Source organism: Struthio camelus, chromosome Z (genome assembly GCF_040807025.1).
Source record: "Struthio camelus isolate bStrCam1 chromosome Z, bStrCam1.hap1, whole genome shotgun sequence".
Lineage (NCBI taxonomy): Eukaryota > Metazoa > Chordata > Aves > Struthioniformes > Struthionidae > Struthio > Struthio camelus.
This window is the reverse complement of record NC_090982.1, coordinates 40,638,124-40,657,267: the sequence shown is the minus strand read 5'-3', so window position 1 is coordinate 40,657,267 and position 19,144 is coordinate 40,638,124. Positions and strand designations below refer to the sequence as shown.

The window sequence follows — 19,144 nt, the reverse complement described above, 5'->3', positions numbered from 1 at the left end:
TTTCAGCCTGTTCACAGCTTAATAGTAGAAAATTATATTAAATTTTCCAGTGTCCTTTTAAAATTAGATACACCCTATTTTTCTCAAGAGCCTAAGAAAGAGCTGTGGAGGATGGGTTGGGATATTTTTTCCCCTTTTGGAAGGATTTGCTAGTGTCTTGTGTATTACAATTCCAAGCAAATATTTGTAGTTATTTCCATCGTACGTGTGTGCCAGTGAACTGTTCTTTCCCACACTTTAAATCATTTGAGATCTGCAGTACATTAAAGTGAGCTCTAACTCACCTTATCAGTACAAAGCCTTGTGTTAGCTGCAGCTACCAACAGCTAAAAATGCTTACTACTTCGGGTCAATCAACAAAATCTGCCATCAGGGTTCTGTCAGACAGTAAACTGGACACTCTTTTAAAATAATAAATGGGGCTAGTGTAACAGATTTTCCACTGCCATATCTATTGCTGAATAAATTACAACTTTGGTTCAAATCTATACGCCAGAAAAAAGATCTTTATATCTAATGGCATTTTAATGATTCAAACTTGTACAGTATAAAATCAATATGAAAATAATTTAGACCTTGTCCCAGACAGCTGACAGTAGTTCTTTGTGAACTCCTACGATTACACATCAGCACCCATTGTGTAAGGAGATGGCGAGTACTTATCTGGTGACACAGGCACCAGGACATATTAGAAATTTGGTTAGTAATTAACAATATTACTAGTGTATTTCCCTCAGGTCAGTAGGCAGAGGGGAGAGTTGTAAAGGCCATGTCTGTTCTGCATTGTCACATAGAGATATCTGCAGTCGCTAGAAACAACCCTCTTAAAGATCATGGTGCAACTGCAGGGCTGCAAAATGGCGTGTCTGGAGTCCCCGTGAAGGCTCTACATTGAGAGAGCTATGGGGACTCACCCACAATGTATTTCAGCACTGCAAAGCTAAGCTAACACAATAGTTAATGAAATTGTCTTAACCTTGTAAATCATCCTTTCATATAGCTCCACAGTTAACACTTAAAAGTACTGTGGATAACAGCAGTGCATAGTAAGTGCAAAAAAGTTATTGTGGCAAAAACTTAAGTGCGCCTGTTTTTCCTTCTCAAACTCAATTCTACCCGTTCTACCTCCTCAAACTCAATTCTGTGTCTTCTGCACTTACTTGCAATGTGCAGGCCATAGTAATTGAGACGAGTGGAGGAGACTGAAATAAAATGGCACCTCATGCCTACTTATTTGGATCTGTGAGTACGGTCCCTGAGAAGGCCAGCTCCTGTTAAATCATGTAGTAAGCACAAGTCTTTAAGCATGCTAAGTATCAGTCTTTGGCGGCTATCTAGCTCTTTGTGGTGCTTGTAGACTGGAATAAATTAAAGCAATTTATAGACATACCCCTTGCCCTTTGCTGTGGGTTTTTAACCTCCCTGCAAGATCTGTCTTTTGCAACCGGAAACCATGTTGTCATGATTGTATAGTAGGAGTTTTGCTGTTAAGCAGTAATAACTAAAAATAAGACATTTAACCCTTGTGAAAGTTGCTGTGACCTGGGTGCTTTATCCAAAATCCTTCACCTGAAAGGTTAGTGGAAGAGAAGGGGAACAGGCTGGGGATTCAGAACAAGGACTTATGAAAGGAGCTGAGGAAACTTAGATGATCAGGGTTTGTTTTTTTCTGCTGTAGTTGGAAAGCTGACTTTTGTGTCACAAACAGATTTTTTTTTTTTGTTTACATGGTGTGGAAATAAAGATATATTATAGAGAATCCTTATCTGTGGATCTAATAAAATCTGAATGATTTGAATTAAGATTTTACCTAAATTACAGTGTTAAAGAGAGATAGGCCCTGCCTCCAAAAGCTCAAGTAAAATTACTGCTTGCTGTTTTTACTGCTGGCTGTGCCACCATCTTCTGCTTCAGTAGACATAAAAGTAAGGCCTGCAAATCACTCCCTCACCTCATTTGTGCCTACAGATCAGTTCATTAGTTGTAATGAATCTTTTTATCATGATGGTGCTTTTCACTAACGGATCTAGGAGTTCTTGTATGTTCTATCCATTATTATTAGAACATTTTGACAATGTCCTAATTCATGATTTGACTCACAAAGCTTCTGGTCTTTCCATTGGTTTCCAGTTTTGATTGCAGAATAACAGCTAAAAGAAAGTTAGTAAGACTCTACAGTATTAAGAAATACTGGGTGTAGTACATGCCTAGAGAAATAAGCCCAGAGGGAAAGATTAATTCAGAGTTCAAAATCTGCAAACTGGTTAAAACAGGATAAACAAAAACAAGACAATGCCTCTATATTGTTAGTGTTACCATGAAGAATTTTCTTCTTTTTCTCTCCAGGCATGATGACATCAATAGGAAAAGCCAGAAATCTTACAGTCAAAAAAGTACCGAAGAACCAGAGCTGCAGGAATTCTTCCTCTAAACTGCATCTCATGATGTCTCACTTTGTTTGAAATGCCTGAGATATATCCTTTTGAAAAACACTAATATGAGACATACCTCTCACCAGCAAAACAACAAACTGTTAGGATGCCTTAATTTGTAGCGGTTAGACCATATACAAAACTTTTTTTATGATATATGTGTATATGTAACTTGTTTGTAAGCTGTACTGTGTAAAGGCATGGGTGAGCAAAAGGAACAGTTTGAGAATTATTATGACACAGGCAACCCTCCAAAATGTTTGTTGGGCCATAGAATATGTTTTGTACTTCATCTATTGCATGGATATAGTGTCATATTTCTTTATTTCCCTTTCTCAATGACATATACTGTAAAAGTATCAGCCAGGACTCTGCCTGCTGAGCTCCTCAATGAGACCAAGGCAAAAGCATTGATTTTTTTCAAGTATGTTTTGTCTGTTGTTATTTCTATTTTTTGTATAAAGGAAATAAAGACTGTGTTAATAGGACACACTGAACACAAATACTTCTTATACTTCACTCTTCCTTCTTTCCAGCTTTAGATGGCGTATTGGTGGTCTCGGAGTGCATTTGATAATGAGGCAATGTCCAGCACCAGGACTTGAGTACAGAAAATCAGTTGGGTCAAGAAGTGCTTTAATGTTCAATGGTCCTTTTTCAGCTTTAAAACTTTTTTCTTTAAAAAAGTGAAGAAATCAAAAAAATGCATAAATGCAATTTTAAATTACAGAATTGGTTATTGTTATTTGCTGAACTTTGGTAATGTGCTCAGCACTTTTCAAATCACCTGGTGGTCTGTTAAGACCCGGTTCATATTCCCTCAAAGTCGTCGTGATCCTTTCATTGAATGCGCTTAGAACCTTTTGGAAAAAAGTGAATCTTTAATCTCATACTGAATTAACTCCATTTCTTGTAACTATCAGTATTTGTTAGGTCTGACATACATCACAACATTCAAAAGCTGGCTACTAGGCAATTCTTACTTGACATATTTATTTGTACCAAATATGTATGTATATACTTGATTTATTTTGATAATGCTGATCTGACTCCATTGGAAGACTGCTATGGTTTGGTGCGAAAGATCCTAACACATAAGGATTTCTTTCAATAACTGTTCTAATAAAACAGAGGGAAATTGTAGGAAGTTTGCCAAAGTTTTTTTATCCCAAATAAAATGTACTGCAATTCTGAAATTATACAAATTAAATTCCTGCAACTACAGAACTAGTTGTAAATAATGTGGACCCCCAAGAGGATTTTGATGAAATGCAGTGGAGTCAGTTTCTGTGTGGTTTCTCTTGCCTAACTTTTGTTGTGTAAATGTTAATCATTGGGCTTCATGTCTAGTCAGTGGGAAAAGGTAGGTACTTCCTGAGTTTTTGTCCACATCGCAGTTCTTATCTGTCACTTGGCAATGCTTTGGTTTTTTGAGATAGAAGTAATAAACTTAGCACTCTAGCTGACCTGAGCTGTGTTATTTAAAGAAACAACGAAACCTCCAAAAATATCTGTCAGCCAGGAGCAGCAGTACCTCTAACTGGGCCTCCCATCATCTGTGTGCATATGAGAAATCTAAACGCAAAGCAAAAAGAGACACATGTGCTGCAGTTGCCAGAGTGTTGAAAGAGAGCATAAGCAAAGAGAGAGCCTGTGTCTGGTGAACAGGCTCGAAACAAATCTGTAACTTGTGTTTTTGAGAATGTGAAAACTGTTGACTATGACCTTGTGAATGGCAGAAGCAGGATTTACATAAGGGTTTGTGAAGGACATAGTCGATTTAAAAAAATCAAATATACAATATGTTTGAAAAGTCTTTTAAAATGATTAGTCATTAAAATGACTAATCTGAAATTTTTGGCTTGTGTGGGACAACGGACAAAGGTTTGAAGGACAGTTTGAATTCTAGAGGACACTGAGTGGACAGAAAGGTAAAAGCAGCGGTCTTGACTGACTGGATACGTGTAAAGCCAACTGCAGCCATCTGTAATACTAGCTGCAGCAGGGGATAAAACTGAGCTTCTGTGAAAGGATTTGCAACAGACTAAGGAGTAAGTATCATCAGATTCTGGAAGGAGATTGCCTGTTCTGGAGACTGGGTATTTAAAAGTCACCTGCTCTGTGCTGGGTAGCAGTTTCTACAGAGTGTAGTCTCTTACAGCACATGGCAAATGGAATTATGCAAATATTGCAAGGTAATGGGAGATTACTGAATGAGGTGGGATTGGGATGCCAGAAGATGTTCAGGGTTTGTGGTTAAAGATATCCATTAGGTAATCAATGTAATGTCAGAGACTCCCATCCTGGATAATACAGTGCAGCTGGAAAGACCTGGGGTGATCTCAGGGAGAGCTGCACATGCCCTTCATATGCTTATCTACTGTTCTGAGCGTGCTGGGGCAAAAAGCAATTTCAGGGCTGGCTAATACCAGAGAAAGGCCAACTTGATGTAAACATGTAAGGTAAAGCCAGAGGGTTTTATCTCTGGAGAAGATGAACTCACATTGTATAAATTGATTTTATCTTTCCTCATTTGAAATTTGTATCCTACCTAGGGCCCCAGAGCCTACAGGTGGTAACACTCTGATGTGATTCCTGTAAGAAATGCTGATTCTGTGATCTTCAGCTGTCTGAAATACGTACTCCATGTTTTTGTATCCTTAGTAGCTATAGATTCCAAGTGCCATAACTGCTACTATTTGGTTTATAATCCTAGAGGCAGATCCATTTTGGCATGAATCTAAGTCAGCCTTGTATCAACAAAGCCTAAGCATTTCCCAGAGGCAGAAGAGCTGAGCAGGGATTTTCCGACAAACGTCTTCAGAAAATACGAGTTGATCATAGCTTTTTATCGGAACACAAACGCTTTTGATTACAGTCCTGGTCAAAAAGGGTTGTCCCTGGTCCACTGGGAAATTTCCGATCAAAAGGAAGCAGTGAAATCATTTGCTAGTGAACCGTTGTGATCCTATCCTAATAAAACTATTTCTGTGGACACAAGTCTTTTTATAAAGAATGGCAGTTCATGTTCATTCATCCCCGAAGATTCAAGAATCCCTCTGTCCCACAGACCTCTGTGTATGTGACCTGTGGTTCTGTACCAAAGTCTATCTGTAGAGTATGCAAGAGTTTATTAGTGAATTCCTATTTCATGTAATCTCTGGCTATTCTCTTTTTTGAAGAATGGAAATCATTTTCTGGGAGCATCGTATTTCTTGGCTGGTTTGTTTGTTTGTTTGTTGCAGGTGTTTGGGAAGGTCGTTTTGGTGGACAGCGTCTGGATACATGCAGTGTCGGGATTGTGAGTATGGCTCTATTTCATCAGCAGGATGCTGGAGAATGTTTTGCCCTGCATTAGAACATCAGCAATACAGCAGCATTTTAGTAAGCTTTTTATTTAGTTAGCTTTCACTCTATTAGAGATTGAACTTAGTTCACTAGGTTACTAATGAATAAAATATACTATATTCAGCATAGCCGGTGTATGATGGAGTTGAAGGAGACAAGTTAGAAAAACAGTTTAGATGTAATATTCATTCCACCAAAACTGTTATTCAGAAACCTTCTTGTAACATCGAGCTGACAGAAAATCAATGGCATAAGAAAATATGATTGACAGCATAACAGTAAAAATATACTCTAGCATCCTTTTATTTATAACAAAACGGTTACTGGCTCAGAATGTGTTCACTGAAAGCTGTTTCATAGCATGTTTCATCATTTACCATTAGAGCAATACCAAAATATGGCCATGCAGCACGGTTGAAAATAAACTAAAAATGTCAGCACATCATGTGCTAAGAACGAATTAGTATGTTAGTGAATGGATGTAAAGCTGGAACAGCTCTTGTCTGCACGCAGACTTAAGATTCAGCTCTGAGTACCCCGGATGTATTTCTTAACCTTTTAAAAATCTACTTGATGGAAATTTGACAAAAAGGAGCGTGCAAGTGTAGTCTGTGCCTTAGTAGTATCAAACTACAAGGCTTAGTTACCTGTCATGAAGTAGTTTCTCAATGACAAAATGTAACAGGAATAATTTCTGTAATTATCGTGCTTTTTCCTATTGTAACTTCAGAAAGGTCTTTCTAACTGTGCATCAACAGTACCCAAGTATAGCCTGTTACATAATTTGCTTTTGCATAACCTGTTTTTGTGTAAAGTGTATTTGGAGGTATGAAGACAAAGTCTCAGGTAAGTGCACAATTGTGCATGAGAAGTAAATAACAAAAATGGCATACGCACTGTAACCAAAGCGTGTCACACACAAAGCTATGCTGAGTATAAATTGCCCGGGTGAAACAGGCGTTAGCACAAAGACTAGAAAACACCCGATTCGTCATCTTCCTTTGCCCAGTATCCGTGTCGTATCACCTTCTTGCATACACCAAATGAATTACCCAGCCTCTGTCCACATTTTTTCTCCATTAAATTGACCGGTGAATGTGTAACTTTGATCCAAGAATCATAGATTACTGGCACGAGAAATAAGGTAGGTTCTCGTTATGCCAAATTACCTCTTCCAAGTAAATAAGGGGTAGACAGCATCCACCAGCAGTCCTCCTTGCCCACAGCTGATAATGCTTCATCAGTTTCCAGACACTCCAGCTCTTGTAACATAGATTGTTTTTGTCTAACGTATGCACAGCTATAAACACTAGTTTAAGTCATCTGCTTCCTGAAGAGAACAGTACTGTCTGTCACTGACATCTCTACAGCCACTTCCTTTCTCGCTGTAACTGGTAGGTGCTTTGGCTGTGTGCTTACTAGCAGTGTGGAGGAGGAAGGAAAAGAATTATTCTGGGTGTATTTGGGAAACTGATGAGAAATCGTGAGGCTGTTAGAACACAGAGCTAGCTTTTACATATGTCTTTTGTCAGAGTCAGTAATACTGCTCCAAGAAAAGACAAAAATAATTTAATGCAAGTCTAGAAGAGGCCTAAAAGGAGTTGACTCTACTTCAAGCGTAGATGTGGGCGTAATCTGACGTGTAGGTTACGTACAGATATCCACAGAACCTCCAGAATCAGTGGAATAGAATAACACAGGATTACTGCAGTGTAAAAAGCTGTGACCCTGACATGCATACATGTATCTGTGAATGCAAGCACACAACGTATGTACGCACGCTAGCTACCTGAATGGAAGTGTTACTAATAAAGTAAGACAATCTTTACATTTTTTTTCTCAGCTGTGGATATGGACAGCAAACTTCAAGAAATATGTTAAACAGTGAAGCACAAATGAACCAGAGGTCCCTCAGAGCTTTAAGGAAACACTGGAAAAAATGAGTTATTTACTACAAAAGAGAGAAGATTGAGGAAGACAAGGTAACAGCCTTCCAATGCATAAGCAACTAAAAAAGAGGATGAGAATCAATTGCCCTTCTTTATGGCTCTACACGTTGTCTCCTGTGTGTAGAACAAGCAACAGTGAAAATAGAACTATAGCAAAGGGAATGGAGGTAACACGTTAGGAAAACTTTCCAAGAGTAATGATAGCTCAGGCATCAATAGCCTAGGGGAAGATGTGGAAGAGTCGTAATTGGAAGATTTTAAGAACAGGTCAGAGGAGCAGCTATCAGGAATGAGATGCCAGAAGCAACTCTCAGAAATGCCATAGGGCAGGGGGTTAAACTTGGATGACCTCCTGAGATCCTTTTCAGACTGTGCTCTTTTAATGGGTCTGTGATTCAACTGCAGCAGAATCAACCAACTTAAGGGGTGTGAAAACTGCTGAGGTCTTTTTGCCAGAGATCTGTGATATGACATTTCTTCTCTGAGAGCATTGATCAAATAATGTCCACATAGGGGTTTTCTGTGGAGTCTAATAGGTCGCGTAGCTTCTTTAGGCTCCCTTGAAAATGTCTGTCTAAATAATGCCAGCTTCTAAAAAACATTTCTGGTCCATTAAGAAACCAGATAAAGATTTTTTTCTCCACAGCACAGGGCTGCCTGTCCAGTTTTAACTGAGTACCGGCTCTCTGAGCTGAAAGACAGTGTTCTTTTCCAGGATGCTCAGACTTTACTGCACACACAGGCTAATGGTGCTGAAGAAAATAGGAGAGAGCACTTATTGAGAGTGGCCCAGATTTAGTGAAAAGAGGGAGCATCCAGCAGCAAGTTGAGCTGCCTGTTTTGGTGAAGAGAAGCTGCCGTGGCCCACGCGCGCAACAAGGGCAAATGCGGGGTGAGAGGGTGGCAGTCCTGGAAGTGATCCTAGTTCTGTATTCAGCCCTTTTTCCTTATTTCTCTTCCCTGTTGCTGAAATATGGGTTCTGTCATTCCCCTGCTGGAGACGTGGATAAAAAGGCAAGCTGGGGATATCAGCAAGGTAAATGTGGCTTTTCCCAGCAGTACAGAAAAAAAGTTAATTTTGCCATCCCAATGACACAGGGGTGGCTAGTTCTTACCATGAAAAGAATAGAAGGAAATGACAGCACTGGGCCTGATCACTGGAGAGAGTTCTTGAAAGCCAGACCTGCTGCTGCTGCCAGATCTTGGGAGGAACAGAGGGCAGGAGAACTGCATCCTCAGCAATAGCTGCTGCCCTAAGCATTTCTGCCTCTCCCTTAGCCCTAGCTACCCTTTTCACTGCCCTGACACTCACAAAGTAGCAGCAGGGCTGCAGTCAGGCTGCTCTTACTAGGCTAGTGCCCTAGGCAATAGCCCACTTTACCAATAATTGGAGCCAAAGAGTTGCATTCAGAAAGCATATGTGTAAAACAGGCTGTTGATAGGGCTTTTTTGTTTTTCAGAGGACAATGTTTGTTAGATACAATGGGTAAATCTGTTAGACTTACTGCTAGCTCTCTTGCGACCTTATTTTGTGGCACACATGCTGCACCACTCACTGTTTACTGCTGCTGCCAGGGGCTGATTCATTGATGTTTTTCAAGAAGGGTTCACTTAGCAATACACAATGGGTTGCTGGTACACGTTTGTCTCTCCAGGTCCTTTATTTACCAGGGCAGCACTAGGTGTATCAGCCAAATTTTCTTGTTTTCTGCAGCGTGATACCTGACAGTTCTCCTGGAGGAGACAACAAACTGTATCTCAGAGTGAGAATATATACCCCAAAACAGTAAGTAAAGGAAATGGCTGAGGCAGCTGCATTTGTATAAATTACTTTCTCAGATGCTTATTAATGAGAATACCGTTTTGTTTTCTTTAGAGCACCCCCTTACAGATGATATTACAGTTCACAACTGTACTTTAACTTTATAAAATCATAACAATGGGAAGAAACACCTTCAAAATCCATAGCCTGTAATTTGTGGATCTCATATTTTCCCTGAGAATAGGTTTGTAGGAAAGCATTTTAAACAGACTTTTAAATAAAGTACCAGTGCTTCTTGGTTCAAAGTACTGACTGTTCTCAAGTAAAAGGCACTTGCATGTGTCAGTGGCTGTTCCCCATCATTATTTCCTAAGCTGCTTATCTGAAGTTATTTTCTCGCTATGTTATGAAGCAGTCAGAAAACGGTCCACCATGTTCATGGGCAGCTCTAATTCTGTGGTGGAAAACTGCCATCACCACAGTCACAGCACTGGAGATAATTTTCACCAGGTCTCAGTAGAACTGTCTGCTATGTCTTTACAGACCTGAAGATGCTGAAGATAAATACTTTGAAGTATCTAAAGTATTTCAAAGCATTAAAAGACACTCCCTAAAAAGAACGCTCCCAAAGAAATTCCAGTTTATGTATCCACCCTGAAAACTTTTGCTGTATTCACATGAATAAAGCTAAGCAAATGCATAACTGCAGCAACGGAGACCAAAGTAAAAGAAACAGAAAGAAATTCCTTTTCATACTGTAGCAATAAAAACCAAGCATTCTCCTTTGCTTTTTATTATACTTTTACAACAAACATAAGATATGCACATATTTCATGAGGCAACATTAAATAGACAAAATACCCATATGGGGATCAAATGCTCATATATACTCCAATTTACTTTGAGATTTTATTTATAAAAGTCCAGTTTTTCCCACTGCTAGAAAACTAGTAATGCTTGCTTTTTTAGAGTTCCTGATTTTCTTGGGTAGAAAGAATTGCCACACTGTGGGGAAAAATAATAGGCATCTTTAGGGAGGTATTACTTATCCCATTCCAGTTTTTTTTTTAATAATAAAAGGGGCGAGATCTCTACTTGAACAGAAAAATTTTAGGCCAGAAATTGAGTATGCTTAACATACGCGTTGTCTGTTCTGAACAGCCTTTCTGAAATGGGGACCAGACCATTCCCAGCAGAGACCTAAGGAGAAGAGAACTTGGTGTTGATTAAAAGCAAAGAAACTAAGCCTCCTGAGGATCTTCATTACTGTCTCTTAGAGAAGTGCTTAGCAGTCAAGAGGCCACTTCATGCTCCTCCTGTAACAGCACCTTTTCAAGCTGATGGAAGTCACAGTCTCTCCGGCTGTTAAGTCACATATGAACAGGATGAATTTACTCTGAGAGCAGAGAGAGCACACGAATCCAGAAACAGGAGAACTCCATTTCTAACAGTAATCGGTTTTGCACTTCTACCCTGACAATGGACGTAGGCCTCTTCCTAATATATATAAAAATACGTATGTATCAAAAGATTTTAAGATGCAGCATAGGTGTAAGATAACATGGCAGTTACCTGTTAAATTAAGAAGTTTTCTCTAGCATTTTGTACTCTTCATATCCATTTTTGTAGCAGAACATACGCCAGTCAAATGTGGCAGGTTCAGAATAAAGGTAGCTGGCTTCAAAGTAGTGAAGGTGCGCTGTGCAAGGCTCCAGGGACCTGTATAAGTATTTCAGGAAAAAAACAATTTCTTGGGAGCCAGATTTTTCCTAGTGAGATACATAGGATATTATTTAACATAATTTCGGAAAGATTTTGCATATCAATTATGTAAAATGTAAGTTCAAGCTATGTGGATTGAAATTACATGTGGAACTCAGTAATTGCAAAATCATAAGAGAAAGGTATGACCATCTGATTAGCATATATCCTTAGAGTATTAGTTTTTGTATTCCAGATGCTTGTATGCCATTGCAAGTGCAGCACGCTCCAACTATTAGAGCGTAGCTCTTTAATATGGTCTCCAGCTTCTGGCATTAAAGTATTACAGGAACATAGTTCAGCAAACTATTGACAAAATGGTTATTACAGTGAATTGTTATAAATTGTTATGGAATTGTCATAAAATAAGGTTTGCAGAGAAGAATGCAGACATTGCTTGCATTCAGTCATTTGTTCATTAAGAGGAAAATGAACTGTATCCTGATATAGAAGCCAAGCGACAGAGAAACTACAGCTATAGAAAAACGAGAGCAGCACAGAGGTGCTTCCTGCCATGTGGCCTCAGTGATCGCCAGAGGGAGACAGAGTGTGTAACATTTCAGGACAGAGGTAGCGTGTGATTGTGCCAGTTTACAAGACACTGATAGAAATGCGTAATAATCAGAGGTCACTGCTTTGCTGGGTTTTGCTCAGGGTAGGAATGCATGTGACGAGAGGTAAGAGTAACTGTGTATCAGCTGAGGAGAGAACATTCCTGAATACAAAAGAACTTATTGGTAAAAACTTTTCTAAGTAAAATACATATGTATAGACTTACAGTTTGACTGAATTGACATGGAAGCATGTGCTTATGTGCTTTGTTGGAGTGCACCCTTATTAAGAGTTAACTAAAGGGATATTAGAGATCTCATTTTCAGATGGAAGGAAAGTTGTCATTAACAAGGGCATGCCAACACTGATATTTAACTGTTTCAATACTTGTTAACTAATGATAGTGTCAATTCAGTGTGGACAGAGTAAGAAGGAAAAACATGTGCATTCTGTTTTATAATCACAGTAATAGTGTTTGCTAGAACACGACTGAAAAGGCAGTAGAGATGGCCTCTCTCTGGGCTCCGGGGCCTGACACCTGCAGAGCAGTGAGATCAGGCTGTGAATTATGACCTCAAACCTTCCCTGTTTCATCAGCCAAGATAATGATATAGCAGTGTACAGTGGCTGTAACGATGACTGCTGGGAAAAAATATCTGGCAACTGAAGATCATGGTAAAAGGATGAGGCAGGTGCTGTATTCTATCTGGAAAGGTATGCTCATCTCTTGCATTAAGTGAAAAATGGAAATGAGCTAGAGGCATGCCTGGATGTGCACACTATCTGCTTACCATCTGATCATGAGCCTACATTTACACATGCCAAATGCCGCTGTAAGCTGTTACAGATTGCAGATCAGACTATGTAATATACATATAATATAACTTACATATATTATACGTATATTACTTTGTGAGGAAGCCAGTCTAACTTACTTCCTTAAACACTAATCTTACCCCAGAATCAGAAAGTCCAAATAAACATTGTAATCTTTTATCTGTGTCTGATTAGTTGGTAAATCTTAGAGGACAAAGAAGGCTAGAAAGCTGTAAATTTCTGAGAGTTCTGTTGCTACTCTGAGTGCAAAGTTAGTTTGAACTCTTTTATTTTAGGAGAAGGTAAACCTTGTTTGTTTTCCTAGGAGAACAGAAACAGGACAAGAACAAATTATAGGAACATTCCAGTTCACTTCCTGCCCCAGCCAATAGACCTGCAAATCTTGGAGGCATCGTAATTTCCTGTATGAGGTGGCTTCTCACAGCTACCAAAGTTAATTAACATCCTCTGCTCTCAAGAAGTAAGATTTGCTAACTACCTCTCTGGCTGGACACCTCCTTTCTGGTTTCTATCTTATCTTATTGATAGGGGAAAAAAAAATTGATGTCTTATTGATTTGTGCCCGATTGCGCTATTAGACACTGCTTTTCACTGAAAGCTGGTTCAGTATCATTTCCCTGACATCTCTCAGAGCAAAACCATACTTTAATGGTCAAGATAATGTGGAATCTCAGCTGCTTGCTGTTTCAAAACACACATAGAAAATGTATTTGTCTGCTTATGAATGTGGGAGGAATAGACTGCTTACCCAGTGCTCATTTTAAGGTAACAGACACACTACAATTTTCATCTATGCAGATTTGTTAAGAGTGTTTTTAAACGTAGGAGAGAAAAAGAAAGACCCAGAAGCTTATGCTGCATCGAGTTGGTCTCTAAGGCAAAGGTAAGATCTTTCTTTTAATCAAATAGCTCCTTTTGCTCCTTTCAGAAAAGTGTCCTTCTTTGTGGCTCTGGCCTTAATTCATGTTGGCTATTGCAACTGTTTTAGTTTGGAAAAAAAGTGTTCCATATGCTGCTTTTATGAACCATTTCTTTTGCAGCTTTTAAATGAATGCCATTTCTGTATTTTTCAGGCCAACAGTATTACCTGGTTGTTAATTGCTTGGTTTTGGCTGTCTTGGATGTTTTTTCACATTAAAGAATAAGCTTAAACAGATGAGCAGGCACATACTGTTCCTCTCTTATTCTACTTCTCAGATTTGCTGAGTTGTTGCTGGTTCTTGCATCAGTTCTACATGGTGGGTAAAGAAAAGCCATATATTTTTAGGGAGTAGTACACCTATTCATCTCAACATGAAGTGAGCTAGAAGTTTCTGTGTTAGTGCTAGCATATTTGCGTTAGGAAATCTCTGTGTTAGTGCAAACAGAAAGTTAAACTGAGGACACAAAGTCTTTCCTTGAAGGCAAAAGCATAACGCTATTACCTATTTTGAGTGTCCTTTCTAAGAGTGCTTTGGAAAACATACAGCATTGTTGCTTGTATTTCATTATTTCTTTTCATATTCTATTTCTTTTATTTAGTGATTTACGCTGTTTCCATCTCTGTACAATTTAGCCAGCTGTTCCCATGTCGTATGAGCCAAATATTCCTTCTAATGAAGTCCATGGGAATTCTGTCATTAATTTTCAGCTATACTGGGAATTTTTCCCAGTATTTTACAATTAAATAATGTCTTTCATCTCCACAGATCCTCAAAGGTTTTCACATGCCGTAGACCAGCCCCCAGTGCTGCTCTTCAAAGAGTTTTTTTCCAGTTATGAGCTTTAGCTTTTTGTTCAGCACATGCACTTGTATGTAGTGTTTTTTTTATCAAAAGCAAACACAATTTGGTGCGAGTGTTTGAGTCTGTACGTGTACAAACATAGATTGTGTGTTTTAAAGAGCTATTACGCCATTTACCGGCAAGGTGTAACACATGCGTGACTAACTGAAGAGAACTGAGATACTTAACTGTTTTGGACTGGGAGTCAGGAAGATAGCTGTATCCAGACATAATGGCAGGGACAGATCAAAGCAGCAATCTGATGTTTTCTCATCATCTGCAAAGAGATTTTCTCAGCTGGCTGGTATAGTCTGATACAGACCCTGAATGAGCTCATGCTTATGGCTGTCACAGAGCTTCCTGTTACAGTATGTGGAAAGCCCATTTTCTCTCTCTGCAGTTTCAGGCAACATTGCTAATGAAAAGACCTCTGACAACATGAAAGTGGAATGCGTGAGCTTTTCCTATAAGAGGCCAGTTTTAGAAAATTAGTGTTATGCAGTTTATTTAATCTTTTGGTTTAGAAGTTGTTACGTTTTGATAGTGACAAGAAACTGATAACCTTTCTTAGATTTTCACAGTTCTTGTTAGAATCTAAACTGTCTCAGTGACAACTGGTGACTTGCGATTCAAATTCTTCTTTCTCTTATTCTGTATTCTTTCTCCTTCCTCCTCTTTCTGGAGGGAAGGAAGGGTTAAGCTGATGTCCTCACAGAGGAGTAATAGTTCTTTCCGAAAGACAAGTCACAAGCAAGCTATTTAATTGTAAGCGTCTCACTGAAGAACTGGTACACGACTGAGACATGACTTCATCCTTTACCCGCTTGCTTCACTGGTCTAGGGAACCCTGGTGGGTTTGGCCCATTTTAGTCATAGCTGTCATGGGAGATCCTTAATGACTTAGTAAGACAGCTTAAAAAATCTCCATACGGAATCCAGAATATGGTATATTTATTGGCAAATGCTAGTCCCCCTATGAATGAGTTCTGTAGTAACAAATGATGAACTTCATAAGCACGCTTCATAAGCACGCATGTCATCAAATGCACCATTGACCTATTTACATTTTCAGGGGGATTTTCTGTTCTGTGCAAGTTCTCTGGTTTGGAGGTGAAGCGGTTTAACAATGTGTCCTGAAGGAAACAGGTGATCAATAATTTCAATTTTGGTTACTGTAAAAGGTAAATTAGATCCATATACTTGTAGGGCAAATAAGCAAGCCAGGGCTTAGTGAAGCTTAAGCAGGGACTAGGGAAGAACGTGAATACTCGTAATACAGGAACACAAAGTAGAATTCCTTGTCGCTAGGAAACAAGTAAGAGTAGGTCAAATAGGTCTTACCGTGCAAAGAATAAGTTGTTTGTTTATTTTAAGGGTGCTTGTTGGGCAAGAAGCAGCTTTGGGAAAACGTCTCACTCCGGTGAAGAAATCTGTTCTGAATTTTGACAGAAGATGCTTATAAGGTGGCCTGCAGTTAGCATCCAAGAGGATGGATCCTTATTTAGATTAACTGATAGAAGGCTAAAGTCAGTTGCCCGGATCCTGTGATTACAATTTTGATCTTGGGCTTGCTAAGACACAGGAACTCTAGGAACAGTATGGAGAACAGGAGAAGAGCTGCCTGTAATGATAAGACTGAGCAGAGAAGAGCAAAATGTGATCTTACCTGGCTGTCTTCATAGCTCAGAGCCAAATCTGCCCGCAAGAATGGCAACTGAGCCATCTGTCCAGAAAAATAGTAAGAATGCTGCTGGAACAATAGCAGAATTTGCAGCAGAATGGTTTTCTAAAACTAGCGTTTTAAGATCTGATAGAAAGGACCAGGTATTAATATGTGTGTATAACGCACGCAGATCTGTATGTGCAGCGTGCAGTCTGTGCTGCATGGGTACTCACTGGCTGCAGTATAGACAGAATTAGAGGAAAGAGTGCTTGTTTTTTCTCATTGATCATAGTACATGTGAAATTGAAAACTATACCATACATTGAGCTGCCTGATGAATTTGAGCTGTTCTGTCCTTGCATCTGTCACTGCCACAGCCTACAGTACGCAGTAGTCTTTCTGCAGACTGGGTGCTAGAGCTGGTATCAGGTCAGGGAGTTCACTTGGGAGAAATTGAACCTGTATTTCACGAACTTCATCTGCTGCCAAGTGAAATCAAGGCATTGGTCGTCCACCTACATAATAGCTCTGAATATTCAAAGTGAAGTTATTTTTGGTAGTGGTCTCTTCCTGTGCAACGTGCAATAGCTGAGGTGAGCTAACATAACATGGTGTTGCTATGCATGTATGTGCTGCCCCAGCTGTGGCCAGGAGACAGTTTATTGGTAATACAATGCATTATTTTTTTCTCTTGTGGCTGAACCTATAAAAGGCATATAAGCAGGCAGTAAGTTAACGTGATTGTAGTTTAGCCATGAGCTAGATGTCAGCAGAACTCTGCAAAACGCTAGCGTTTATTTACCACAAGTTGCACTGACACGCTACGGCCCCCTAAAACCAGCGCTGAGGAATTGTTAAGTCAGAGGGGAGGGTGATCTGCCGGCTGGATTGCCAGCAGCATTTCTTTGTGTTGCTGTATTTCCTATAGGGTTTTTCATCTGGGGCCTGACTGGGCCAGACCATACTTTGCTGCAGTTGAGCAGGGTCTCAGATAAAGTTGAGCTAAAAGTACCACCTTTGATACTCTTATCAGGATTGAATATAAGCATAGTGTGGGTGCAGGCGGTTGGGCCAGTCTCCCATGACATGACTCAGACTGCCTGTCCGCTGGAGAGTGCTCACCAGAAACCTGTCAAACCCTTCCACTCTCCACGAGATAGCTATCCCTGCTTCTCACCCTTTCACTCCTTCGAACCTGAGGTGAGTAGGTGCTTTGTCAGCATCACAGAAATGATTCTAAAGGTCTCACTTGCCCTAGAAATATGAGGCAAACCACACTAGACTAGCACAGGCATACTGGAAAGCAGAGTAATTTAAACAGACTGAATTGCTTGGAGCTCAGGCTGCCAAGAGAATTTTTGGGCCCTGAGAACATTTATACACCCTGGGCCTAGGCTGCCTTCTTCATCCAGTCATGACTAATAGTCCTAATTGGTTGGAACTGCCAAGTACTGGTTGCCAAGTAGAATATTTTTACAATCCTAGTTCTATTTATGCACTGACAAATACAAAACTCAATGTCAGAAGAGAAAGTGCAAATCAGAACTGAGGGGAAAGCAAGAAATCTGCAGAGAAAACCAGGAAACAGTGGACAGTGACGAGGCACTAAGAGGTGACGCCACGTGCGAACACTTGCGTCTAGTGTGTGAGTTGATAGTGCTTCTAGGAGCAAGCCTGTAAGGGTCTCTGAAAAACCCTTATTTGTCACATATTTTGAGAAGAAGTTTTATTTAGAAATATTCCCTGGCCTCTACCGGAGATACACTCGCTTTTCTGTTTTTAGTCTTTTTCTGGGACAAATGCCACCCAAATTTGTCACCTTTGTGGAAGTACTTTGAAATACAAGACCAAAGCGGTTAGAAAAAAACACAAAGGAGCTCAATAACGCCCCCCACCCCTTCCAGAGCAGCTTGTTTTTATTGTTTGTGACAGAGGGAATCCATTCTTTGGAAAAGAGCATTTCTCCCTCACGGCAGGACTGCAGCTTGTTTAATTAGGCAGAGAAAATGATTGTGTCTTGGTTTCATTTCTTCTTCTAGCCAGAATAATTAGTGCATGTCCAGGCAGTTCTTGTGAGAGGAATCAGTGTGGGGAACACGGTATTCTTGAGGCTACATTTTACAAAACTGAGCATCTAGGAGAAGACTAGCACGTAATAACCCAAACATTTGCTACAGCTGAGCTGAGCTAAAATATGTTCATCTCCCTCATTACTACTTACAAAACAGCAAAGGAATAGTAACAGCTTCCCTCACAACAGTTCCTCAGTTCTGCTGCTGCCTGTGTCCTGGTGCCAAGTCTTCACAAGCCCATTTGGCTTACGTTTATTCCCATGAGGCTATCCCTTCAATTATGCTTATCGTAGCTGTATGAGTGCATCAAGCTTAAATAAATCACTTGGAAAAAGACAATATTTCAAGTAGGACCTAGGAGGCAGGAAGGTGAGGATAATTTGTAAGATGATAACCGTTACTTTATCTGAGTTTGGATTCTCTTTGCTTTTGCTCTTTTGCAATTTGGTATTATAGCCCTTTGCTTCCTGCGAGTCTCTGAGCACAACCCTTTCTATAGCAGAGGCTGTCTGCAGGCGGCCCATCAGTCTGGTAAAATCAAGGAGCAAAAGTGAGAAGTGGATACATTTCCAATATCTGGCAAGAGCTTATCTGAGCTGTTACATTGTTTTCCTTAGGTTTCTTGACTGCAGAAACCAAACGCTCGCACAGAGATTGGCAATGGGTAAGCTTGTCAAAGGACAATAGCAAAGCAAGGAGGGCTAACTGAGAGGTGGTGTTACCCAGTAAGTTAACGCAGCAGCAGTCACAACAGGCAGGGCAGGCTTACCTAGAATTGCCTTACTGTTGGAAGATGTCCATTCTCGTGCATGAATTAGATGACTTGGTCTTTGCAGTGATCCACCGAGATGGTTTTATAAGCAGAACTGTCACACAATCATCTCTATTACATTGTAGAGTTGGGAAGATGATAGCTGAGTTTTGGCCTTCTGTCTGCTTCCAGATAGGAAATGTGATTGTATATTGATTGTATGTTACATTGGTTTACTACTGACATTGTAAATA

At 39.8% G+C, this 19,144-nt stretch overlaps 1 protein-coding gene across 12 annotated transcripts in view; it reads left to right on the top strand.

Moving 5' to 3' along the window:
• Positions 1 to 2,920, top strand: part of LOC138064414 (synphilin-1-like) — a 112,815-nt gene extending 109,895 nt beyond the window's left edge. For all 12 annotated transcript variants that reach the window (XM_068926926.1, XM_068926932.1, XM_068926925.1 and 9 more), the window contains one exon: positions 2,347 to 2,920. In XM_068926926.1, the coding sequence (XP_068783027.1) occupies positions 2,347 to 2,431 (85 nt within the window). In that variant the 3' untranslated portion in view covers positions 2,432 to 2,920. The remainder of the gene's footprint in view (positions 1 to 2,346) is intronic.
• Positions 2,921 to 19,144: the final 16,224 nt, after the last annotated feature.